The 27552-nt window shown below is 38.0% G+C and overlaps 1 protein-coding gene across 5 annotated transcripts in view; it reads right to left on the bottom strand.

The window, feature by feature from the left end:
* Window positions 1-705: 705 nt before the first annotated feature.
* Window positions 706-27552, bottom strand: part of FUT8 (fucosyltransferase 8) — a 277816-nt gene continuing 250969 nt past the window's right edge. For all 5 annotated transcript variants that reach the window (XM_044773774.2, XM_044773775.2, XM_014862624.3 and 2 more), the window contains 4 exons: window positions 18746-18992; window positions 14543-14719; window positions 9762-9912; window positions 706-1696 (listed from right to left, as the gene is read on the bottom strand). In XM_044773774.2, coding sequence (XP_044629709.1) covers window positions 1379-1696; window positions 9762-9912; window positions 14543-14719; window positions 18746-18992 — 893 coding nt within the window. In that variant the 3' untranslated portion in view covers window positions 706-1378. The remainder of the gene's footprint in view (window positions 1697-9761; window positions 9913-14542; window positions 14720-18745; window positions 18993-27552) is intronic.

The following is a 27552-nucleotide window of genomic DNA, read 5'->3' as shown; positions in this document are numbered from 1 at the left end:
ACAGAATATAGAAAGTGTTTTCCTAAGGAGAAAAGTGATGTTCAGAGAGAAAGGAGAGAGAGCATCAAAGTCTTATCTTCTGAAGTGATTCTAACAGGGAATTACTGAAAGAAAGTATTTGGAAGAGATAATCCCAAGTCCATTTTGGGTCTCACTCTGGATCCCCTCTCCCTGTTCATCAAATTCTATGTACTAAGACATGTACTTGAGAAACAGAGTCAGTTTCCGAACCCCAAAGATTCCTGCTACTCTCAAAAGCAGGAGACGATAGGAAAGGGCACAAATCAGTTCTTAAACAACAGGACCCAACTCACAAAAAGTGACAAAAGTCACAATAAGAAAGGTTACCAACAAGCCTGAAATTGCTAGTTTTGGAAATGGAGGTGACTGTTTGTCTGGGGACAAGGAGTATGATTATTTAATTCAATTAAAACAAATACACAGTGTCCAAAATAAGAGCATAACAGCTCCCCAAAAGTGTTCTTAGCGACTTGGTAAAATGCACCAACTAAACTCAGTTTTCAATGTTAAAACGGACCAATGACTCTTTGAGCTAAGATCCGATTAGTCATTTAATCAGGAACAATAACAAAAACATAAAGCAGAAAAACTATAAAACTCCTTTTTTTATCATAGTTTTTCCACTATAAAGCTGACCAACACATCATCCGACGACATAAAATTCTAGAGACTTTACAAAATTCCTCTGTTTAAAATTTATTTTTTGTTATCAAAGAGAAATGTCCAGAAACACTGAGTACTAAAGAACCTGTTCATGGCATTGTTTTACAAAAGTTCCTAATGGAGTGTGAATATTTTATTTTTTGATGTATCCTTCACTTATTAATAATGAGGTGGATGAACTGATGCAATTACTTAAAAAAAAAAACCTGACAAAAACATCCATTCTCATTCTGAATCTGTTGATTGGAGTGAATTCAGCGGTTACAATACCACCACTGGCTAAGAATCAACCTCCCCACAGCAGGGAGCTATGCGGGTCTTCTCGTTAGGTCACATAGGTCTCTCGGATATAGGCACCATGTTTGAAGTCTCACACAAAATGTCTGTGTCACTTAAATTACACAATGTGGCAGTGTTTATTTCATGGGGACATAATCTTGAAAGAAGGGGCAAAGTAGAAAATCTGTTTGCATGTTATATGTGAGTACATTATTGGACTGTGCATGGGTTTGAGGGCATTGCAGCCCTTGTTAAAGAGGAATTCCACCAATGAGGCATCTGTCAGTTCCTAGTTGCTCCTGGTGCTGAGGGTGTCTACTCATTTAAGCATGTGTTAGGTCAGGGCCTTCTTCTTCTATTGTTTGGCTCAAATGGTTTGAACTGAGTTTGGTTGTTCTTTTCTTCCATCTAAGCTTTATTTCTCAGCCTCAGGATATGTGGGGTACTTGACCGTTTCTATCTTCTCTTGGACTTTGTAGGAGGGATACAGCCCCGTCCTTCCCAGTTTTCTGTTGACACCTTTAGAATAGCCATCCCAATGATTTCCAGCCACACCAATGATATCTCCAGGTTCCATGGGGATTTCATCTGCAGTTCGAGGTTGGTGAGGATAAATGGCAATCTGGTTGTGGGCATTTTGGCCCCCAAAATAGTAGATGTCATCCAAAGAATGGAAGTTTGCAGAGGCATCAGGATGCAGTGTTTGCATGATTTCATAAGCAACTCGACAGACCTTGGGAAAGGATGAAAAAAAACGTTAATATATGTAAGATCTCCTTTATACCACTCTGCAAGTCCCTGGCTAAAGAAACTAGGACTAGACTAGGACTGAGAGTATGAGAAGTAGTGGATTCTAGTCAAGTTTTCTGTCCATTTGTTCTCAGATGATGGCACAAGTCGCTCTTTATCTTTGTGCTTGTATCTTTTGTTTTAAAAAAACAAACAAACCAGAAGATTATTACAAGTAAGGTCTCTGGGAGAAAAACAAAATATAAATAGTGCAAAGTACTGTAGGAGTATTAATCCATTAATTTTAATAAACATTCATTAAGAGCCACACAGTACTCCATACTGGGCACTGGTGGTAAAAAATGAGTAAGACACAGCTTGTGCCCTTGAAGAATTTAAGGTTTAGGAGTAGGATTATAAATACTTTACAGAAATGCTGCTGCTCCCTTTCCTTCATTCAGTGCTAATCAATTGCATACTCTTCTCTGCTCATTTGGACCTGGTCTCAGAACTCTTCTCAACAGAAAATCATGCAATTACTGACAATCAACTAGCACTGGCAAGTGGGCTAAAATATCTGCCATTTCTGTCCTAAAGAGTTTTAACTGTGCTGTGTAGATAGTAGTATTCTAGGACTGGAATAAGATGGCCTAGACTTTGGGGAAGACGCATCTACCCAATACATTTAAGGCTACTTAAAAGATTCCTCCGCCCAAAGAATATCTACATGCCCACTGGATGGCAGCTGAAATTCCACAATCTGAGCTTCATTCTTTGTTAACGCTAGTTAAACTGTAACTACCTTCACGGAGGTATAACATTTTCAGCAATTAATAAATATATTCCTTATAGAGTAAATGGGTTACAGAAACTCTTCTAATAGGAGAAGACTATTCTAGAAGAATAGGAGAAGAGAGAATACTATCATCTTGCTTAGAAAATTCTTTCATTATACATGGTGAACAGAGAACTCAACTCAGGTCAAATTTTCCTAAATCTTAACTGGTTAACTCAATGAGGTTTTATTGTCCCTATACCACTACTTTTGCATTTATTTAAAATGATACTACAGACAGTGATTGTTAATCTGTTCAGTGGAGCAATTTAAGATTACCCAACAGTTCTTTAAAACTTTGGCATTCATGAGATCAAAAACTGAATGGAGATGCTTATTCTTAACTGTTATGAGCAAATGGAATCTGATTAGGTTAATCACCTTAACTTCTTAAAGAATCTGAATTTCAGGAACTTGAGGGGCATTTTTCAAATGTTATACGTAATTTGCAAATGAAACTAAGTCTAGACAGTATTTTTAATTTTACAAATAAGGACTGAAATACAAGAAGATTAAGTGACCTGCCCAAATTCTAGTGCTAAAATTTCAACTAGACGTAGAACCAAGATAATGACTTTGCTTTCAAGTTTGCTACTTTGTCAAAAAACTAATTTTAAATTGGGAATGTCACGGTACAATTGAGATCACTGGTAGAATACTGAAACTCTAACAAAATTAGGCTCAAAAAGATTTGGAACTTGAACTTCAAATCCAGCCAAATGCCCACACAAGGCAAACAAAATCAAGTAGAGACTCTGAAAACGAAGAAACTAAATAATTAAAACAAAGCAGCTCCAATAACAGCAAAATACAATAATAATAATAGAGGCTAATATTTACTGAGTTTTTGCTAACTGTCTGACATTGTTTTTAGGTATTATCTAATTTAATCCTCTCAGTAGCCCCATAAAATTCTATCATGCTCATTTTTACAGATGTCAAAAGTCAATTAACGAATTTGCCCAAGGTTACACCATTATTAAGTGGTAGATTCAGGTTTTGAACCCAGGCAGTCTGAGTATACTTGTTAACTGCTAAATGTGTTTTTTCTTATAGATCCTGTTCTCCATGTTCATGTTGTAAGATCAGAAAGATATAAGGCCACGGCCAGCCCTGGGCAAACCTGAGAGTCTTCTTTTCAGGGCCCCTACACCCACTCTGCAATTATCCCTAGCCAGAAATTGTATCGCCTTTGGGATGACCACAATGCCCACTGTAGCAATGACCCCTGATGTGTTTCCTCCTCTCCGCTATTAAATGTCTCACTCGTAAAAACAACAATGCCCTCAGCCCCACACCCTTAGGGATGTGCTTTCTTTTTGGAGGATACTCCTAATAATCAGTTTACATTTTGGTATCAATAGTTGTGGCTGATGTGTAAGCCTGTTAAATAACACATGTATTTTCTTAAGCCAAAGATATGACGGATGGTAGAAATTTCAGACACTAAGGTAGGCCAATGTAAGTTCTATTATCCTCATAATAATGGTGACAATGATAGCAGCCGATCTTAATGAGCACTGATTATGGTCCAGGCAATGTTCTAATAGTGTGCTTGCACTCTATTCATTTAACTCTCACAACAACCCTACAAGGTGGTTACTATTATCATTTATATTTTACAGTTGAAGAAACTAAGTCACAGAAAGATTAAGTAAATTTCCAAAAAATAAAAAGAATGTAAAAAGGAGCCAGTAAATGACAGAGTTGCAATTAGAACTCTTTCTGGCTCTCAACCATACACTAACCTACCTTAGCATAAGTACCTAGAACAGTGCCTGCCACAAAGCAGGCACTCAATAAGTATCTGTTCAATGAATACTGCTCCCTGCATAATACCAGCCCAGCAGTGGAGATGCAAGTCCATGGATGATATTTAATCCTTAAGATCCATATATAACATTCTGAATAATTACAAATTTTTCTCTATATTAACCATGGGGCAATTTACTGAAGAGGGCTAGAAAGATTACTATAATGTTGATGTTTGCATTTAATTACCCTAGACTTCTTCTCTGGGCTTTACAAATCCAAATCACACAGCAGGTAAATGAAAGCTTTCAGTCGAAGGCAATACTCAGGTTTGATATTACTTGACAGCATGACTGAGAGTAGTCTATGGTTTGCAAAGCTGTGGCTGGCCACATGTAGTATGTTTTATTTCATTCTGTGTTGACATGACACTATATCATTTTTAGAACACCACTAAGCACATAGTAATGGGTAAGAGCAAAAATCCTGCCAAAGGATAAAACATAGATGTGACTGTATTAAAAAAAAATTAAAATTAAAAAAACAAACAAAAAAATTAAAAAGGGTTGAAGAAGGTCAATTAGTCTGAATTTTAACCCTGATGAGCAACCAGCTGAGTTTGCATGAGCCTCCAAACCTTTCTCAGAGCAGATGCGACCTTGTTTTTCTGTCAAAATAGACAGGACCAGGAGGATCTCCTAGTGTGAGAAGTTAGAAGTGAGTTCTTTTCTCAGTAGCTGATGCTGGGAGAACTGTGCACTTTTCCTGTAAACTACTTCGTGTCGCTATTCAATGACAGAACAGTATCCACTACTGTTTCATGAGCCATACTTCCATGGAAATTCCTATCCAGAGCCATCTGTCTGGAAGAAAATGAATGTAGCATCTGGTTTTTCCCTCTAGGCTTTCTAAAATCTGATTCAAAGCGTAATGAGGCCAGTTGTGTTGTGTATGGATTTGAAATTAGACAGCAGAGAGTGCCACGAGAATGTCGTATTAAGTGCCACAAAGGGAAGTGTCACGGGGCAAAAAAAGTAATTTTGTCTTATGGTGATTTTAATGGTTGAAACTACTAAACAACGTTGATGGCTCCTCAAACAACGCGGATTACCCAAAGTCTTTAAAGTGAGCATCTACAATCATTTCTGTAAATCAGATTCCAGAGTAATAAAAACTGGTTCTAAGACTTGATAAGCAATATTTTCAAAAAAATCTTTCTGATATTTGGCCCATCCACAACTCAGCGCTCAAGCACTATGTTATCTCTTCAACTGTAATTCCTCTGCTTCAGATTTAAGATGGTTTAAGTGAATAAGAAAGTAAGTGACAAAGTGGATGCTTTGGGCACAGGCAACTTCCAGTAACACAGAACAAGAGCAGGGTGTTTGGATTAATAGTTTGGAATTGATCGCATAGCTTTCAAAACTTACTTGATGCTCTTGGAAAATGTTAATCTTGCCTCTAATTTTCATACTAAATCCTGAGGATTGTTCTCTTCAATTTATGAGTCTTTTAGGACAAACTTGATTTGAGAAACAGCTCTGATGAAGGGATTCAGAAGACTAAGAGCAACAGCAGTAACAGAGTAACAGAGTAGAATTATTATCGGCTTTTAACAACTTTTCATTTAAGAAGAGATAATTCTCATTTATGGATATAAAACCAAGAAAGATCAGAAGCCCTGAGACTGAGGGGGATGGGTCCAAAACCTCTGACGAGTCCTGATTAAGGCGCCATGACATTCATGTCAGCAGTTTCTCAAACACCAATCAAGCCAATTTTTCCTCCAAGCATGGCATGTCATTCTTCCAGAATTGTCTACAATAACAGATACACAGATAAACAAATATAAAAGTCCTCAAAAGACCACATACGAAGAGAGAAAGTTCATGTGACTAAAACTTCAGGACTGTCAAAGCATAATGAAGAAGATAGTAAACTTTTGTCACCTTCTAATCATCTCTTGGAATATGAGATTACCATGAAGGAAAGTTTGAGAGTTGATTGCCCATTTTATTTTGGGCTGAGGTTTGGTTTTCACTGTTTTATTCTTTTGTCATCCTCCTGGATGCAAGGCTTTGTTCTGCTCTCATTTTCTAGCATGCCTGGGCACATATAGGAAAGTCTGCAGATTAATTTCCCAAAAGTCAACACATACACGTTTACTCGCATTTGCTAAATCAAATACTATTACTTATCACTCACACTTTGGGAATGAAGAGCTTTTATTTCTGAAAATTCACACTATATGGTGATGTTCTCTTTCAATGAGCTAAATAAAATAGAGTTGAGGTGGTACGTTGGCAGAGAGAAAATGACTATGCTGAATGTCACTGGTTACCATTCTTTATGAAGAACTGTTATACTTCTCCAATGCACATGATGATTGGGTGGAACCTAAGCATTACCCATGACCACAAGCAGAGGTTGGAATCCTTGAACAGCAGGTTTCATGCTCCTTCCAAAACGTGAAAACATATAGTTGGAAATGTGGCCATGTGAAAAAGAGCTGCTAAAATAAACACTGCAGAATCTCTCTAACAGGCAAAGATATTCCTATACTTATTGCTGTATAAATATCAATAGCAGCCAACATTGTATTTAATATATTGCTAAGTACTATTCTCAGTGCTTTACATATTGTAACTCTTTAATCCTCACAAAAACTCTATGCAGTAGGTATTATTATTATTACTACTACTGTTTTTACAGGTGGGGGGAAAAAAAGTCCGCGATAGGCTAGGGAATTGTTCAAATGCCACACAGCCACTAAGAGGTCACAGCTGGGTTTAAATATAGATGGTCCGACTCCAGAGTTCATGTTGCCACATTCTTATTCTCTGCCCAGCGAAGTCAATGGCTTGGCATTTTGATGCTATCAGTGACTTTTTTTCACATTCCATTAATGATGATGACAAGACATTTCTGGGGCATTTTTCAAACAATTCCAATTTGGGTTTATGGCAAGGGAACCTCTACAATCCAGCAACCAATTTCATTCACATTGGAAAAATATTAAACTGTACTAAATACCTCTTTACTAAAAATATTTGCAAAAAATACTAGGGTGCTAATAAGCCCAAAGATTTACCATGGAATGTGGAATTATTCCACAATCTCAAATGCTACGGCTTATAGAAAGGTATGTGACAGTGGAGGGGATCATAGTTAGCAAACTGCTACTCAAGGTATTTTTACTGTTAAACTTTTATTCTGAACTCTAACATAAAATGTTTTGAGGTATTTAAGTCTACTTCAAAATTGAAAATATTTGAGTTTTGCTTTGGTTCAAATGAACAGAAGTTATTTCGAATAAACTTTGTCTGAATTGCCTAGAACTTTTAGGAACAATATAATATATAAGCACGAATCTCATTCCTTTAGATACAAAAAGTCCTCTCAGCACCACCCTTTCTTCATATGAACTGCTTCTCTGGACCCAAGATCTGAAGAACACAGTGAGGTTGATATTATGCATAAAATAGAACAAAGTAGTATGAACAACACACTCCTCAAGCCTGGACAGGTTTCCACTATCACGAAATGACAGAGGTCCTAATTTCAGGGTCAAAATTAGAGTTTAGAATTTTGAGGATCAAAAATTCAACAGTATATCCTTGAAAGGGGGGAGCCGGTAAGAATTTTCTTTCTAGAATGAGCCTAATGGTATTATTAAGGAGGGCTGAGGAAGGAAAGCAAAGCATAGAGCACAACCCTGTAATCTTAGTGCCTACCTACATGTAAGGTTGGTAAACGTTTTGATGTGTACATATTTATTCAATTTTAGAGCTTGAAAACTGGAGTAGTGGTTCTCAACAAGGGTGATTTTGCCCCCTCCTTCCCCGCCCATGGGACATTTGGCAATGTCTGGAGACATTTTTGGTTGTCACAACTTAAGGTGGGAGTGCTACTGGCCAGGATGCTGCTAAACATCCTACAATGCCTCACAACAATTTTTCTGGCCCAAAATGCCAATAGCGCTAGGCTGAGAAATCCTGGACTAGAGGAACTGACTTTAGGCAGGCCTGAAATTTAGGTCTATGGAGGAGGTGGCATATCTGGGAAAGCGACTCTTGATTTATTCATTCTAACAATCAGTATTCAAAAATGCGTGGAGGTTGTTACTAGTTATTTGCACCTGTTGATCAGGTGGGCACATAGTTAGATTCTCAAAAACAGTTGAGAGGAACCAAGTAGTTATAACTTCTCCTACTACCCCCCATGAGAATGGAAACGGAGCTTCTCAAAGACAGGATCCTCTCCCCAGTTAGGGAGAAACATCAGCAGTGAAGGCCAACATGGGATGAAGGCCAAGGAAGTTTTCCCTTCTGACTACGATTGCTGCTCTGTGACTCCTGTTCTGCGTAGCTGTCTTTGGATAGTAAGTTGTATTCTCATTCCATATTGAAGTAACTTACATAGCCTTTGCTGGAGTAGGTATCTTTCCAACAATCATATCACTATCCCATTGTGACAATGTGCACTGTCACATAATAACAAACTGTCCATTTCTTTATACTCTCTGTAGTATATTCCCATAAAAATGATGTGGCTTTCCTTTTCATATTTTATTTTCTCTACTTCTTCTAAGCTTTTAGGCATTCATTTACCTTACATGATTTATATTTCTTGTTAATTATTCTCTGGTTATCTCATGTGAGTGTTTTGCACACTAGATTCTGGGCCAGGGTAAGATCTGTATCTTCAATCTCCTTTGAAATCCCCTCTACACCTAGTGCAACTGTGAGTGCAAATAGTCATTCAACAGCTTGTTGAATGGACTAACTAATGATATGCGCTTAAGTGAGAGAGCAGAAGAAAATCCACAATAAATATTGCTATGCTGACATTCCACTGGGCTTATAAGGCTGATTGGACCACTCGTAAAAACACATACACCAAACCAATTAACATACAATTATCTGCAACAATTAAACTCAAAGAATGATTGTAATACGGGATTGCTTACGTTTAACGTACAGTTTCTTGCTTGGTAGAAATGTAATAGGACTTGAAGACGAATTACATTTACTCTTTCTTATTTTGTATAAAGCAATCAAGTGAGGCAAAATGCTGGGCATTTAAGCCTCTCAGTATCAATGCATCTATGTGTAGAAATGGATGGATTCTAGTTACATATTGACTGTATGCAAAATCAGAAAGTAGTAAGCTTAATCACTTGCTGTTTCTGTTAAATGCTATGAACAAGGCAAGTGCTTTAAACAATTCCAGTAGCTGGCTTCAGTGGAGAAGTATTCAACCATTGCTTGCAAACAACTACATGTTCAATGTACTCAAATAACTATTTTTTTCAGAATCTTCTTACTGTTTCACAAAACGGATCATTCCCAAATATTGGGAAAATTCCACGTGAGTCATGATAACTAACATTAAAAAAAAACATGCACAAAAAACAAAAACATCCTGATCCCAATATGACCAAAAAGTATTGGCCATTTAAAAATGCCCTACTGTCTCTTACCTGGGATGAAAAAGTACACACTAGGAAGTCTGCCTGGGAGAGAAAGTGTATATCCAGGATCACACCCCGAAGTGAAGTTTCTGTATATCGGTTCTGTAGTCCAGCTGACCAAGAGATAGAGTTATCACTAATAAATTCATAACTGGGGTACCTAAAAAAGAAATAAAGTTATACATAGTCACTCAAATCCCAGCAGTCTATCAGGAGGTGGTATCCTATCAGCAGGAGGTAGACCTGCTCTGTTCACCAAGACGCTCACTTTCTAACAGCGAGGGGAGCTGTAACGACAGCATTCACTAGAGTGATCAGCAAAGCATCTCTGAAGCCATCAGTGGAGCAGAAACCACTTTGGAGTGGCCACTGACATGCCACAGAAAGTACACATACACACATCAAAATGTCCCTTCTCAATTCATGAAAAAGTCGACAACAGAAGCCTCCTTATTTTCTTCATAAGGAGTGACCTCTAAGAGTTTTTTCAAGTTGTTTTCGTATTTGGTCAATGAGCTTTTCCTTCAGAATATAAATATCATGATCAAATGTCATTTACATTTTTAATTTAGAATTTGTACTAATTCAGACTTGTCTTCCTAACCCCCCATCTTTGAAGCACCATCTTAACCAATAATGGTAATGGAAAACCACTCTAATAAATTTATGAAAGCGAATTCTTTATAGATGTCCACCAACTAACATTTTGGTAGTCCTGAGATAGAATAAGTGTTTAACAATAAGTGTTTAACAAGTCTTTAAAAATTCTACCATATGTTCAAATGACTCTACTCTGAGTTCGAGGTTTAATTATACTCTGGCATAGAGCAAATAAATTTTCTGAGTGCATGAGCTAGATCTTTGGAGTTAAGTTGCAAGCTTTGGGAAGTTACATGAAAAGGAGATAATAATTGTACCTACACTATATAATTTCATAAGAATTAAATACATTAAGCCACGTAAAGTGCATAGAAGAGTACCTGACACGTAAGTTCTCAATAAATATTAGCTGTGCTTGTTAAACATTCTTCCCCCAGATATCCACCTAGTTTTACTCCTTATTTCCTTTAGATCTCTGCTCAACTATCGCCTGATGTGAGGAGTTTGGCAATCTCCACCCCTTTTTCCTGCTTAATTTTCCTCCATGGCTCTTATTATCATTTGACATAATACATATTTACTGTTCAGCTACGGCCTGCATCCATTCCCCACCTCCATCATCCCTAACTGGAATGTAAGCTCCATAGAGGCATTTCATCTGCTTTGTTCACTGCATTATTCTCAGTACCTAGAAGACAATCTGGAATATAAGAGATCAATATGTATTTGCTGAAATAATAATAGTTCCTACTTATAAGCCCAGAAACACAGGAGTCAGTTTACATGCCTATCTCCCACACAGTATTCCCCAAAGGTTGGGACTCTACCTTATTTTTCTTTACATCACAGCATCTAGCACCCCCACACAATGCTATATGAATAAATACACAAACAAGTGAGTGCCACCTGTGTCTGGGACTGTGTCCTAATCTGCTAACAGCTGCTTCAGATTTCTCATTTCTCAGCCACCGCTTTCTCTCATTGCCTCTAATGATGACTGTGAAGGTGAGCCTCTGAGCACTGTTTCAGACTGGCATTCAGTGTTCACATCCATGTGGCCTCATTATTTTTGACATTTTGCCCTCCTCCACTCTGAATCAAGGAGATGAAGGAAATGGCACATTTGTTCTAAAAAGAAAACAACCCAAAAGACTTTTAATGTGATTCCTGTGAAGCTCCATACCCAGGCGTGCGGCAGAAACAGCAACAAATAAATATGAAAAGGCTGGAAGGTGGAGGAGAGGGGGAATTGTTCAAAGACATCAGTATAGGTTTTATCCTTGAACAAAGACTAACTCTGCCAGCATGGTTTGGGTGCTCAGTGAAACAAAGAAAAGAGTGATCCTTTTACGAGAGAGTGACACTAACATTAATGCCCTTCCTACTTAAAGGCCCCTCCCTGGAACCAAACCCAAAGGGCACCTAAGCTCCTCAAGTCTTATCTCTAAATGCCAAAGACCCTTCATGAAGGATACTGAGAGTGGAAGAAACAAAGTGAATAACGGGAGAGGGAGACTTTGTACCTCCAAGAATGAGCATGGAACTTTCTGCACAAACATGCTTCTTTCTTGTCTTTTGCCCACAAGTATGTCAGCAGAGGAATTCTTCCAGTGAGGTTGCAGATTGGCAATGATAAAAATGTATTTTTTTCTTCTTCCGCCTTATAAAAATTTATTTTTGTATCACCCACAAAGGACTAACCTGAAGTTATGAACTAACATCAAATTTTCTTTTCCGAAGTCTTTCTCCAGGCTGAAGGAGACACTCCTCTTCATGATTTCACTGTATTTGGTATACAACTCCGTCAGGACACTTAGCTAACTATACTGTAATTATTTGTTACATGTGTGGTGCCTACCAATTGGATATTCCCTGAGATAAGAAGCCACATATTATCTTTTAATTCTCTCTGTATTCTCAGCACCCTGTACTGTATCGAGCATATTGTAGTTCAATAAAATAGTGAAGAAATTTATCACTCTTTACTGGTGATTCTTTATTTCACAGGGCAACCAAACACTTTACAAAAACTTCTTAACAAATTTTTCTTGCCTCTATTTATTTAAATGAACCCAGTTTTAGGAAGAGCTCATCCAGCAATTTTGATAAAGAGCAAACGGTATGCAGCATTTTGATAAGTATTTAACCTGGGCGATTTTTAAAGGCTTGTTTTTTCTCCTGTTTCACCCTATTCCCAATCTCCACAATCTTAGAACACAATATTGCATACACAACTCTAACAGTTCTTATTTCATTGATTGCCAAATATTCTGTGATTTAAACACTGTAACAGTGAATTACCTGAGAGAGAGATCTCCACATTAGCAACGGCTGTCACAGTCACTGGGATGTTAGTACTAAAATCTTGGTGGATGAACTCAACCTTAACCTAGAGAAACCTGAGGTGTAATGTTAAACAGCAAAGCTTACTGCTCATCATTACACAGAAGCCACGTATATAAATCTAATCTTGACCCCTTTTCCAAAGGATAAGCTACCAAGAAAATGGATTCTCCTCTGACTGTGTCAATCCTATGTATCATTTACATTTAATTTTTCATCTCTTCACCTGCTTGAAGCAGAAAAGTCTTATAATGACCTTGGACACTATATACTTTGTTGAGAGATTAATTCATACATTTGGTCTCCTAACACAATGGCAGAGGTTTTATGATTTGCTTAGGTATCAAAACCACTCTTGAGAGGTTTAAAGCAGAGTTACTAGAGAGGAAAAACAGTAAGTAAAATAATGAAGGGCAAAAACAGCATTTAAATTCCTGAGAAAATCTTTAAAATGACTCAGAAAATTAAAACTAAAGGATTTCCAAAATTGAATTATTAAATTAAATTATTATCCAATGATTTGGATAAAAACCTGCATTATAGTCCTTATTCTAATTTGTTTCTGTTCCCACTCCCCAGTTGTGACAAAAAAAGGGACCAACTAATTAAGTAAGTAAATAGTCAAATAGTTAAATGATTAACTGCTAAGAAAATGTTTTCAAACTAATGGGGTTGAAATAAACATAATTCAATATTTACTGGGCACTTACTAGGCTAGGTACTATGTCCAAAGTGCTTATAATCTAGTGAGGGAGACAGAAGCAAGCAAGCACTAAACACTAAGAGGGAGGAATGCAAAGAGCAGGGACACAGTCAAGGATTCAGGGACGATTTATGGAGTAGATGGTGCCCGAGCAGAGCTACAGTTTTCTTCTCCTTCATTCCCTTTCACATATATTTAATACATCTTTTATTTAAATAAATAAAGGCCAACTCTAGATTCATCCAGATTCTATGATAAATTCTCAATTAGGATCAGTACTTTATGTGTTTTCATAACATCCTATGTTAGCTCTATAGTAGCAGTACTCATACCGAAAAGTAATTGTCTATTTCCCCACTAGATTGGGAATTCCTGGAGAGTACAGTGTCTTGCTTACAATGGAATCCCCAGCACTTAGCACAGTGCCTGAAATATAGGTGGGCTCAATAAATGGTGGTCACTGTTTAATACACACTAGCAGCCCTTATTCCTCCACTTAGAAAACTCATCTTTTGATTCTTTACCTTTCTTTAACATAACTTCCAAATTCCAGAAATTTTTATAAGACGAAAACTTGTATCCTACATATGTTTTCAGTTGCCCATAATTGTTAGTGAAGATAGTGAGAGCAAAAGGGCAAGCACACTTTTGGTATATTTTATTGCTAACAGGTCGGTGTAGATGGTTAGTGTTACTGACTGAATGTTTGTATCCCCCCAGAATTCATATGTTTAAGCCCTAACCCCCAGTGTGACTGTATTTGGAGATGGGGTCTTCTTAACTAGGGTTAATAAGGTCGTGGGGGTGGGGCCATCATAATGGAATTAGTGCCCCTACAAGAAGAGACACCCAGAAAGCTTGCCCTCTCTCTCCTCCAAGAGCACAAAGAGGTCATATGAGTACATATCGAGATGGCAGCTGCCTACAAGCCAAGAGAAGAACCTTCAGAATGAAATCTACACCTTGCTGGCAGCTCAAATATGCTTTGATTATATTAACCATTACATAAGTACACAGTTGTTTGCAAAAACTCTAATAATTAGCAATAATATTGTAACAAGAATCACAAGTCATGGGAATTAAGGATTCCTTTCAACTGAACACAGAGAGTCCCACTCCAGAATCACTAGTTCATCTAACTTACTTTGTTTTTGCCACCTTTAATAAAGAAGGGTCATCCGTGGCCAGATACACTCTTTTTTTATCCACTTGCATTCTGCGAGCAAGAAGCTGAAAATGTTCTTCAACGTGCACCATGTATTCCTCAATGGGATGGAAGGCTGCTTCGGTTCCCACTTTGTCTGTGCGTCTGACATGGACTCTGGGGACAGAGGGAGAAAGTCAGATTCTACTGATAATGTTCGACCCACCAGGTGCTTTTAGGGTACTCAGCTTTACACCCCTATTCATGGTGGTTATATGGACATTTTAAACCAATTTTTCTTTCATTTTTGCCATTAGAAAAAACAAACACTTAAAAAATTCAAACACATATATTCTAAATACTATTTGCATGCTAACACAATACAAGGGGAATCAGAAAAGAAGTAAAGCCTTTGACGAATGTTTTCTTATACAGAAAGTAATTGGCACATCAGGAATAAATGGGAGATTCCAGAGCTGTACTCCATACCAGGCAGCAAAATACCAACCAGCCTTCCAGAAAAAATTGGATATAATTTTTTAAGATTTTTGACAACAAATGATACCAAGATTCACAGTTTTTGTTACAGAACATTAAATATATTGTGCATAACATTTTGATGCCAAGTTTCCTTTTTCCTCATTTTACCCTGTATAGTCACTGTAACTGCCAGCTTGTAGAATTTAAAGTTGTTTGAAGAAAACACAAACCTGCACGGATTCTTCTTATAGCACATCAAGGCAGGCAAATTTTTGAACAGTTCTTACTATTTTAAGTTCATGAAGCCATTCCAGTCCCTTTGTTGTATGCATAAGGAATTTCCTTTCTCTGTTTTTCACTCTATCAAACACAACCAGATACTGATCTCATCTGTCTCATTTAAGAAGAGCTCCAAAATTGCAAAATTGGGGACACAGATTTAAATTGTCCTTCACTGAATGAGGCATTGACTTCCACAGTATTCTCCTCCCATCTTAGTGCCTCCAAAATAATTTTACTAAAAATAAAAATAAGTCATAGTTTATTTCCATAAATTAAAACTCTCCTTAAATTTGCCCTTCCCACATCCCCCCTTCCCCAAATTACTAAACCACTATTCATACGTGAGAAAAGAAAAATGGTAGATTTGTTTCCCTTTAGGTCACAGTATATGGGCACACCTTAGGTGAAGCCTACGGCCAGCTTTTTATCAAGAATCTGGAGTGAGCGTTTGATTTCACTGGAATTACTCTGACATCTTTATGGCTATTCCTTCCTTCGCATTCCAGACTACAGTACAGATGTGAATACTATCATATGAACACCTATTCTATCATCTTTTCCTTCCCACATCCTTCTCAATCACTGCTTCTGCTGGGGAATTAGAATTGTTCATTGTGCTCCATAGAGATGAAGTGGGACAGAAACAATAATTCCACTGAATTCAACGAAAAGTTTCATAAGAAGAAACACCATTTGATACTCTGATTTCACCATGTACCTTCTTTTTTCTTTGAGGAAGATTAGCCCTGAGCTAACATCTGCTGCCAATCCTCCTCTTTTTGCTGAGGAAGACTGGCCCTGAGCTAACATCTGTGCCCATCTTCCTCTACTTTATATGTGGGATGCCTACCAAAGTATGGCTTGCCAAGTGGTGCCACGTCTGCACCCAGGATCTGAACTGGAACATGGGCACTTAACCGCTGTGCCACCGGGCCGGCCCCCCACCATGTACTTTCCTTAGCTCTAACATTTAGAATAGGGGTCAGTTAACTTCTATACATATGAAGACTAAGACAAGAGGGAAGATGTGGGGTGGGATATATGAAAATGAAAATAAAAACAAAGGAGAGCTATAATAATAGAAAGAAAAATCAAAGGAAGAGAATAAGCATTTGAGACAGTAGCAGAGTACTACTAAGCAATTTTCTCAGTTCTCCAGGTACTCCTGAAATTAGGCCTGAATCAACAATTTGAGAGAGGACCATAATGGAATCTCCATGGAAGAATGAGAATGTTAGACCTGTGAAAGATTTTGAAAGTCATTTAATTTAATGTAACTCCTTCATCTGAAAGTTAAGGAAACTGATGCTTCTGAGGACATTTCAGTGAACAAAAAGACAACATTAAGGCAAAGGGAGGCTGGTTTCTCTCACATACATTTCTAACCCAGTCTTCACAAAAGTAAAAGCTATTTGAGTACTTGCCTGATATTCACCATCAGATATCAAGCTCTTTCAAGGCAGGGAATCTGCTTTTATTTATTCCCAATTGCATCAAACACAATGAATAAATAAATGAATGAATGATGGATAAACACAAAAATCTAATTGTTTGGTACTGTGTTCGTAGAAACCTTAGATACCTGCCATGTAACATAGTTTTTTTTTTTTTTTTTAAACCAATGAGGAAAGAGAGGCAATTAACAGAGGCCCAGAATGATCAAGTCAGTTGCCTAAAGTCACATAACTTGCTAAGTGGTTGGAGCTAGATGGGACCCCAGATTCTTGAATCTTAGTGCACTCCTCCTCCATTACAGCACACTACCTCAAGGCGCAAGTAACTGAACTGTCTGTGGTACTTCAGTTTTCTACATTTGGCTAATTCTCAAGATGGTGGATAGTCCATGGAAAATTAATACGGGTAGTTTTCTGCTATGGAAAACTACAGGAAGTCCAAACAAAGTTAAGAAGGTTTAAGTCTTGGTTTTGCCTCTATTAACTCTGGAACTTTGGGCAGAGATTCCTTTTCTTAGTTTCCTCACTTGTAAAATGGTTATCTCTGCCCATGTCACAGGACTGTGTTACAGGATCAACGAAATAATGTAGTTGAAGGTTATTTCGGCAATTTAACTATTAAACCCTATCTCTCTCCATCTTTCAAGATCCTGTTCAAACACTGCAGCTATGAAGCCTTTCCTGCTCCAGTTGGAAGTACATTTCCCGCTTCCCTGACCTCTCATAATACCTTTTACGCTTCTCTCAGGGTATTTATCACATTCTATATGTATAATGTTAGTTGTGTAAGTCTCTTTTCCCATAGAGTACAATGAGCTGGAAGGAGTCATTTAAAAAAAATTAATCTCTGTCCCCCACAGTAGCAGGTATTCAACGAATGTTCTGCAAATAAGTGAATGAATCAACATATGCATTAATATTAATCAATAGCTGACTTTATTACAAACAGTATAAGCTACAGAGTGCTACAGTCTAGCCTACTAGTCTATTTTCAGGAATGATTTAAGCATCAGTCTCTCTGAAAGGTAGTAATATTTTACAGTGCATATTTTTCCATAGAACTAAAATCCTTTCCTCATCCTTATGTGATCACATCATCATTTTTAGGGCAGGTATGACCTTCCCTATTTCACAGATGGGAAAATCAAAGCCCGGTACTATTATTCAGTAACGTCGCCCAGAAGCAGGGAAAAGCCAGGAATGTTACCCTGGTCACCTGACTTTCAGCCCAATATTCTTTCCTTTAGACAAAGAACATTTACCATGGTGTGCAATCCGGCACTGGGCCTCAGGAGAACTCCTCTCCCCTCAACTTTTTATGTATGTGCACAGAAACACATGCTTGTGAGCAAAGATGCTCTATTGGATTTTTCTTGCTACCAGGATTTCCTGGTCTATCTCCCTAAACATAAGCCTGAGCCTGAATACATATGTACATAACTCCCAAGTGGGCCAAGAGATAATCTTAAATAACAATTTTAACATTATCTTAAATTACAAATGATTTTCTTACTCTAAAAATAGCTTCCAGGAGAGAAAAAAAACCCCAGAACACCAAAAATGCAAAATAATCACCAGTGGCAATTAAAGAAGCCTAAGAATAAGGTGCAACAGAAAAGCTATAAATGTGACAGCTTCATCTCATGCCCTGATAGGGTAAGACAGGAGACATGCATAATACCCAAAATACGCCCAATAAAATAAAATTTTGCTGGTTTTCCCAGGAGAGACAGCTAATTTCGGAAATATGGATTTAATACATTTGTTGGATGAATAAATGAATAAGGATGACGAAGTATGATGACTCAGCTGTTCTAAGTGAACAAAGGAAGAAGGGTCTTCCTGTGGCCTAAGGTGAACTCTGGAACCTTTGTTTTTGGGTGAGGCTATGAAAATTAAACTATATATCACAGAGTTCACAATATATTGTAAGGAATATATTCCTGCTACTATATATCACTTCATGAGGAACAAATCAGATTCTTACCCAATAACTGGATGTTTGAAGCCAAGCTTCTTGGTGGCCTCTTCTATTTCCTTTTCCAACCAAGGTTGTGGGCGGATCAAGTATTTGACAAATTGGGACACCCACCACACTGCAGGATCACCATGGACTCGCACAAGTCGATCTGCAAGGTCTTCTGGTACAGCCAGAGGTAAATATGGAGGACGAGGATGAAGACTGTCTACAATGGGGAGCTCAACCACCTGAACGTTTTTGTCCTTTACTTCACCTGAAAAAATATCATAACACCATCATCACCACACTGTATTCCTCATATAACTACCATTTAACAAGAACTCACTCTGAGTGCTTCCACCCTCACAGCAACTCTAAAGAAGTATTCTAATTTTCACTTTACAGAGAAAGTTAAGTAACTTGCCCAAGGTACTAGTACAAAAGAGACAGAACTGAATTTCACATTCAGGTTGGTCTGCCTCTCAAGTCCATGGCCTTTTCTTTTCTATCATAATATGCTGCCATATCAACATCTCATACCCTAGATAAGGACAGTATCCAGCACTCAAAGTGTATCTAATCAGAGAATAACCATATTGTCAGTGGAAGCAGCCAGCTACACAAAGTTCTGTTTTTTACAATTTTTATTGTTTTTGAATTAGGCAATAAATTGTTCTCGAAACTTCCAGCTTGTCATTACAGCAAATGGCTCTTGCATTACTTTGATGACAGAGAGCAATGACTCTAGAGATACCTAAAGATTACAATTAAAAGCCAAGCCTCTATACCTTCTTTTTTTAAAAAATTTTTCTTTGAGGAAGATTAGCCCTGAGCTAACATCTGCCACCAATCCCCCTCTTTTTGCTGAGGAAGACTGGCCCTGAGCTCACATCCATGCCCATCTTCCTCTACTTTGCACTTGGGATCCGAACCGGCGAACCCTGGGCCACCAAAGCAGAACGTGTGAACTTAACCACTGTGCCACCGGGCTGGCCCCCTATATCTTCTGAAGCAAAAAGATAAGGTCATTCCAAAGTCTTTTTTTTCCTTGGCCAAAACAGACCTATTATATTCTCAATTATGATAATAATAGATCCATGTTGATTGTTTACCTGGATATTAAAGTTAGAACAGAGATGCTAATTTTTATAGATGATCAATTAGTTTCAGAATCCAACTTCTATGTAACATAATTGTTATTGCTGTTCTATCAACTTTATAATACAATAAGAATAAACCAAAATGTGACAGCAAGAATCCCTGGAGTTTACTTTACATCCTAAAGACCACATAGTAATAACTAGAACACAGAGATACCAGAGGCAGAGAGATTGCACAAATATAAAATGAACTGAATTAAATTTTCAGTAACAGAAAATATTAACCTGAACATTGCAAAATAACTCCAGCTAAGATGTTGTCATTGTGTATAATGAATTAGAATCACAGTTAATCACCAGACCGTTAAAGAAAGAATGCACTTTTAGAGAATAAACCAGAATACATTCAAAACGTATGTACCAGAATGAAACGGAGTCCTCAAATTCTGTTTTTCTGCAAATATATAAAAGTTTTTTAAAATAAATTACAAGATCTAGGAATGTAATCACTCAAAGCATGGTTATAAGTCAGTTGGTATAACTAAGAATTTAAAATGTATGACTAATAGTCTCTCTCTCTGATATGTAAAACTAATTTCAGGATTCTTAGACAAAGCCCTTGAAGTATGACATTTGTTGCATGAATAAACGGCAATAAAAAAATTTACCACCAGTATTGCAGTTCCTCTAGTGTGCCAGTTAACAAAGAGCTGGGCAACTTCATCAGACGAGAAACGGTAATTGAGACTGTGTGGGGAAAGAGTGAGCTGCATTTTAAATTAAGCTCTAATAGTCTCCCTAAGGGAAGGAAAATTGGGTGCTTTCCCTGATGTGGAGATGATAAGAGAAGTAGTACATGAATGAGAGAGAGAGGGGTAGTTCTTTTTTTATAAAAAACAAAGAGCTTGGAAAGAAAGGAAGATCCTAACCTCTGATATATAACCATAAACGAAAGCAAAATTAGGAAAGCTACCTTCCTTTTGAGATTTCTTCCTAACAATGTTATTCTAAATGTTCCCTGAAATTAGCTCCAAATTTCACTTATATGAAAGGATTACCGTCTGGTTGCCCCAAGGCCCCGACTTCCTTACAGCCAGCCCTACTGTCAGCTTTCAGAAAGAAATGAAAACTAGGCCTATACCTTTAAGACAGAGAACTCAGTTTATTTTTGTTGTTCTTCGTTCATTCCTTCACTCATTCACTTGTTCAAATATTTATCGAACATTGTATGCCCAACACTGTACCAGGTAGAGCAGACAGTGATGATATGGTTCTCGTCTTCCGAGATTTCTAGTTCAAAAACCTCACCCAGAACCAGACTGCTTTCAGTAAAAAACATAAACAAAACATCATCACTAACATGCTATCAAAAAGATATCAATACTCAACTGCTTAGCAAAATATTAAGAAGGTATTCACATTTATAAATAAACAAATTGGCATAGAACAAAAGTTTAGCTTCCTCAGTAATGATACATTTCAAAAATAACATAGTACATGCTATGTTAGAAGGTCCCTTCTTTTACTTGGTTTACCATGTAACCTTTTTTTATTCTACTGGAATATACATTCAAAAGAATTTAAATCTGGAACAGACCCTAGAGATAATCTTACTCAGTGTTTTCTAAACTTCAGTCATTTGTGTACCACCTTTATAATTTTTACCATATCCATGTACCATCTGTACTATTTAATGTTTAAAAAGTTCACTTTTTAAAACATAAATTTATTTTATAGATGGAAACTAGAAATACAACTTCACTGAAAACACAACCATGTTATTAAACTCTATATAGATAACATTGCTTATGAAGGGCTCTCAGCTCAAGCTAGATTTCTATTAAAAAAGGAGATTCTCAGGTTTTAAGGAGTGATAATTGTTTTTCCTTTTACATCTCCTATGAGTTTGAAATCAAATGAGAAACAGTGAGACGAATAAAACGGCAACCAAAACATCAGCTTGATTCCCAGTAAGTATGAATGGGAGAACGTGGTTTTGTGTTTGGATTCATGGTCTCACTGGTTTCCTAATGGTTCCTACCCAGCCCTAAGCAGAGTTTGTCAACCAAGGCCTACCGCATAGTGGAGCAGGGGAAGCACGCCTGTTGAGGATGGGCCACACCATGAGAGAAGCTAGAATGAGTTGTGCTTCATATGCTTCCTCCTCCAAATTCACCGGCTGTGTATAACTCACTACTTTCCCTCCAAGTGGAAGGGAAATGAAGTAGACAGCAAGAGCAAGAAAGTATTTCTGTACTTTTTCCTTCTAAGGAATGGAGCTGATTTCCCTTCTATAGCATCTCTTGAGGAATGGAGGATGACAGTACCTGCCCCTGCCTACCTCCACCCCCAAGCAATTACCCAGTGCTAAAGAACTATTAAAGAGATCTTGATACCAAACTGAGACTTTGTCTTTGACATAATCAGAAAGACTGAAAAAGGAATAACTTTCTCAACTATGTGACTCAATGGTTACTGTTTTATCAGAAAACTGTTCGAAATTATCTCATATGCCACCAAAAATCATCTCTAGTAATCTGTAGCAGGTTTCAGAATTTGGGAAACACAGATTTATTTATACCCTCTCATTTTTACAGAGGAAACAGACTAAGAGGGGTTAACTGAACTTCTCAAAGGTACTATAGCTAATAAAAGGGCCAGGATCAGACTCCAGTGTTTACTCCATTACTTATATTACATTCTGCTTTCTATAACTCACTTTTTTTCTTAAAGCATTTAAGTACGGTCCCTTAAATCAATCAAGAGTGCCCTGACATTCTACTAAGACTTTAGTCTTATTAAAAAATGCACTGCAGGGGCTGGCCCCGTGGCCGAGTGGTTAAGTTCGCGCGCTCCGCTGCAGGCGGCCCAGTGTTTCGTTAGTTCGAATCCTGGGCGCGGACATGGCACTGCTCATCAAACCACGCTGAGGCAGCGTCCCACATGCCACAACTAGAAGAACCCACAACGAAGAATACACAACTATGTACCGGGGGGCTTTGGGGAGAAAAAGGAAAAAATAAAATCTTTAAAAAAAAAAAAAATGCACTGCATCAACCTTCCAGCAAGAGATGTTTTATACGTATAAGTTATACATAAGTCAGCACTATTCATTTGTAGAGAATCAGTGCAAACTAGCCCAGGCATTACACAACTGACAGCCCAGTTCAACTGTATTGATATGGTCATTACCTAATTATTTCAGAGACTCATTGTCAAGACTACCTCTTCTTGTTGATAATCATGTTTCACAAGGTCACTCTCTTTGCTAAGGGCAGATAAGACCCAAAAGGCTTGTTAGTACACATATAGCCCTCTGCTAGGAGCACAGATAGCTCTTTAAAAGGGAAGATCTCCACAGCTGCAGGCAAGTACCTCTGGAGAAGCCCTCTTCCCTCCTAATCAATTCATAACAGCCCTATTTAATAGCTTTACTCTCTCCTCATTTTATGTGACATATGACAGAGACACTAGCCCTGGAGCTAGTCAATCAGAATTATTAGTCTTCAGCAGACTCAACAGAAAGGGCTTGAGAAGCTTAACATCCACCACGAATGAAAAGGTTCTGCTATAACGAAAAATGTTTCAAGGGTGGAAAAGATTTTGGGTCCCAGTTCATAAAACTTCTTCTCCACTTACTGCCTTCTTTCTTCACTTGCTACTTAGCAACTGTTATCACCATGACTTGTGAGAGAAGCAGAACTCAGGAGGAAGAACTGTCTTGAAGACAGAAGTCATAAAGCTCAGAACGGTCAAAGCAAAGAGGTTTGGAATTGGGTTGCCAGTTGAGAAGAATCTCCAGTAAGACATCAGTATCTGGAACTTAAATGTCACTTGAGGAGGGGAGGGGATTATCAGTAACTTTTCAGTGAACCAGAAAAGCTGTCTGCTTTCTGAAATCAAGCCTCTTAAACAGGTTTTCCTCAATATGCACGTAGGTCCGGACTTCCCCAAAACAGGTACAGAGGGGTAGAAGGAGGTTTTAATTCCCTTTCTAAGGGTAGCTTTGAATGGTTATAGCTGCTAGGTGCCATCACACACAATACCCATTCCAAAGACTTGCCAACTGCTGGGACTTGTGGCCCTATTTGAGGCTGGAGAAGGGCGAGACATCAGATAAAATATAGTAAGGCAAATGCCTATTTATGCGGTACCTTGACTGTAGCACTTGGTGATTAGGAGTATGGGCTTTGGAATCACAAAAACTAGAGTTCAAATCCTCTATCACTTAAGAGTTGTGTAACCTTGGATAAGTTATATTTAACTTCACCCCAGTTTATTCTTCTGGAAAGTGGCATTAATAATAGCACCTTACTCATCTGCAAAATGGGATTCTTACTCATCACATTATTTTAAGGATGAGGCATTGCATGAAGAAAGCTGAGGATAATGCCTGACACATACTAATTCTCAAAAAATGTTAGTTCTTTATCCTGGGATCAGTTCTGCTGAGGAATTCTCAAAAAGTTGGCTACAGTATGGTCCAGGAAGAGATTACTTGCCAATACATCCTATTCCCTGAAAAAATATATCAAAGTACCCCATTTCAATGAGCCAAAGATATACTCCCAAACATACGAGATATAAGGAGATAGAAGATATACACCCAAAGTAAATCTTATTCATACTGTTTACCACAGGCAATAGAATAACAAGCAGTTTTTTTATCTTTTCAAAATATGCAACAAATGTTCAAACTGAAGAGCAGCGACTCGGAGCTATCTGAAAGTTATGACATTCTATCATCACTAACTTGACTTGACTAAAATTCTGTCCTATAGGGACAGCACAGAATAGCGCTAAGTTGTATAAACTAGTAGTACTTCCTGCTTACATTCCAGCAAGGAATTTGTATGCTTAAATTATATCCACAAAGACTATCTGGACTTCTGGGATTTATATACTCTTTAAAACTGTGTGGCCAAATATGACTCTCATTAAATTCTTACTAAACTCTCTGAGACTTGTTAGAGGAGGAAAGAGTAAAAGGAGATCAAGACTGAAAGCTAACTAGTTGTCGTGAGACCTCCAGAGGCATGGGGGGGCGCTTTCTTGATTTTACTTGAACACAAAAGACAGCCGTTTAAAAAAAAAATCACATAAATGTGTGATGTCTGTTCTTTGGGATTTTAACCGATGATGATATTAACATCTACATCCTCATTTAATGACTGAACTCTGTTCTCATTTAAAATACTGAGGAAAGATATACTACTAAGAAGTGAACATCTGGGCTACTTTCCTTTTGCTTTTCAACCACTGCGGCTGATAGAGATCTCTTCTTGAACTTGAATGAGCCACTGTCGCCTGCCATATGAATTCTATCACTGCTCTACTTTAGCAACAACTCAGACTGTTATTACTGCCAGTCTGAAGCCTTTAACCAATTCAGTGAAAAGTTCTAAATTCAATCATATGAAACACAGTGCAGTGTTAGCAACATTCTGAAGAATTAGCATATCACACTATGGGAATGATTGTGAGGCATTCTTATAAGGTGCTTGCTGCTTTCACTAGGAACAGAAATGCCTTGCAAAGGCAACTAGACGCATGGTTCATTGACCTCAATGATATTCTGACAGACTTAACCCTGGATGGGGGCTAAAAGAGTGGCTAAAGGAAAACATGTAATATCATAGTGAATTGTGCAGTTCAGGATAAGGCAGGCAGGACAGTGTCATAAGAAAAAAAAGACCAAAGAAATTTGCTTGCTTCATGAAACTGAACAGAAGGCTCCCTGCAGTCACTCTTAATGTTTATGAAACAAATTTAGTCATTTAATTTTTATATACATATATAAGTTACTTTGCCAAGAGGTTCCAGACAGTCCACAAACAGCTTGCACATCAAGGAGACACTGCCAACAGTTTCTCTGATGATTCAGACAGCATAGGCCCTATAACTCTATGGCGACAGGTTTGAGGGAATTTTTTGTTTGTTTTTTAATAATTTAGTACTTTCTCCTAACTTAGAACCTCCTTCCAACTGAAAGGATCCCAAAGAATCCTAGTAGCCTCACTTATTCGCAAGAAACAAGAGATTAGACGAATGGAAAGCAGTAAAAACAAGGACAAGGCTTAATTTTATCAATTTACTAAAGAGCCAAACCTCAATCTCTCTTTCCCCCATTCTCACAAAAAAAATCACAATTTCATCTAATATTCCTCTTATTCCTTCATCATGTCTTGTCTCCTTGAAAGAAATAGCCAGGTAGAAGGACCTCAAGGTAATAACAGCCTTTCATTCCATGAGAATTCCTGAAAGAGGTGACAGGTGCATGTGCTGTCAGGATCTCACAGGACAGAGCTGTCAGTGGCAAGCTGCGCTCCCTTTTGCCTTGGGGGAATTTTATAGCTGCCTCTGTGATTGGCACATAGTTGGAGAGTTAGGAATGTGATGTTTCATGTTGGATTTACAGCTGCTTATAATTTTTTTTGCTAAGTTATCATCCAATTATGTTAAATCAGGAAGGCCTAACTTGAGTTACCTGATGATAGGGTAAAGGTCAATCCTTACGCCCTAAGATACAAGAATTATAACTAGATATCCTGACTATATCATGAGAGAAGAAAATGAAAATAGAGGCATGTTGGAAGAAGGAAATATCAAAAGAGTTACGACTTTTGTGGGATGTAAGGAGAGAGGAAAACTTAATCAGGTGTAGTGCTGTGCTATGGCACCATACAAATTGCTGAGAAAACAGACAAACATCTTGACCTACTGAAATAGGGATTGGAGCAGCAAATCTCCCTCATATTGTATGCTAGACTGATCCATAAAGGACCAGCAGCTCCAAGAGTCACTCTGCCGTCATTCCCATCTTTAACTCTTGCTACCACTACCATCTCAGACTGCAGAATATGCCTTCTTTCCCAGCTGCCTCTGCTTTCACTGTGGAAGAAAGATGGGGGTGGGGTCTGGCTTTATGTGTCAAGCCACAGCTCCTGCTGTCACTGCTGCTACCAATCTGGTATAAGTCACCTGATCCTCCCTTTCTCTTCTTCTGAGTTGTGGTACATCTCTAGAAAAAGAGCTAATACTTTATAATCTATAGCTTCTCAGCATAGCTGAGATAAACACTGTAAAGACACTACTCAAAAAGTGGCTACATTTTACCCTTTTTTGGTTTAACTGGGGGAAGAGGAGGGGATATCCATAAACGAAGATAAAGAACTACGAGCAAAAGGCATGAAACCTTAACTACTGGAGCATAAAAAGGGGAGGAAAGAGGAAGATAAATGTTGCAAAGAGAGCAAAGAGGAGATGTCTGAGACGGTGAGAAGGAGTCTTTTGCTTGTTAACTGCTTAAAAACGATAATACTTTGTACAGACGTGATACTTCAAGCTATGGTTCCCATGAAATTTTTCTTTTATGCTTAAAACAGGGACAGTACCACCACAACCTTATTTAGAACCTGGACTAGAATTTGCAAAGGAATACTTCTGTCACTCCCTTGCCAAGAAGGTTATTTACTCTTTCTCATCATATGCAACATATTTTTCAACTTGTAGATAATTATCTATCAACAGGCCACAAAGTCTTACCGGGTAGATCTCCAAATCAGAGGCTACCATTTTATTATAATCCTATCTTCACCTCAAGTCATAAGATTCTGATAGGGATGAGGGTCCAGAGTCTGTTCTTTCCGTGTGCTTTACTCCATCTCAAAGACTCATGCTAAAAGCCACTTCTAAATAGCTCCTGCATCCACCCCCTCCCTACCCCAGCTCTCT

The sequence above is a fragment of the Equus asinus genome, chromosome 7 (assembly GCF_041296235.1).
Source record: "Equus asinus isolate D_3611 breed Donkey chromosome 7, EquAss-T2T_v2, whole genome shotgun sequence".
In the NCBI taxonomy this organism is placed as follows: Eukaryota; Metazoa; Chordata; class Mammalia; order Perissodactyla; family Equidae; genus Equus; species Equus asinus.
Note: the sequence above shows the minus strand (reverse complement) of the source record. Positions and strands in the feature narration are given on the sequence as shown.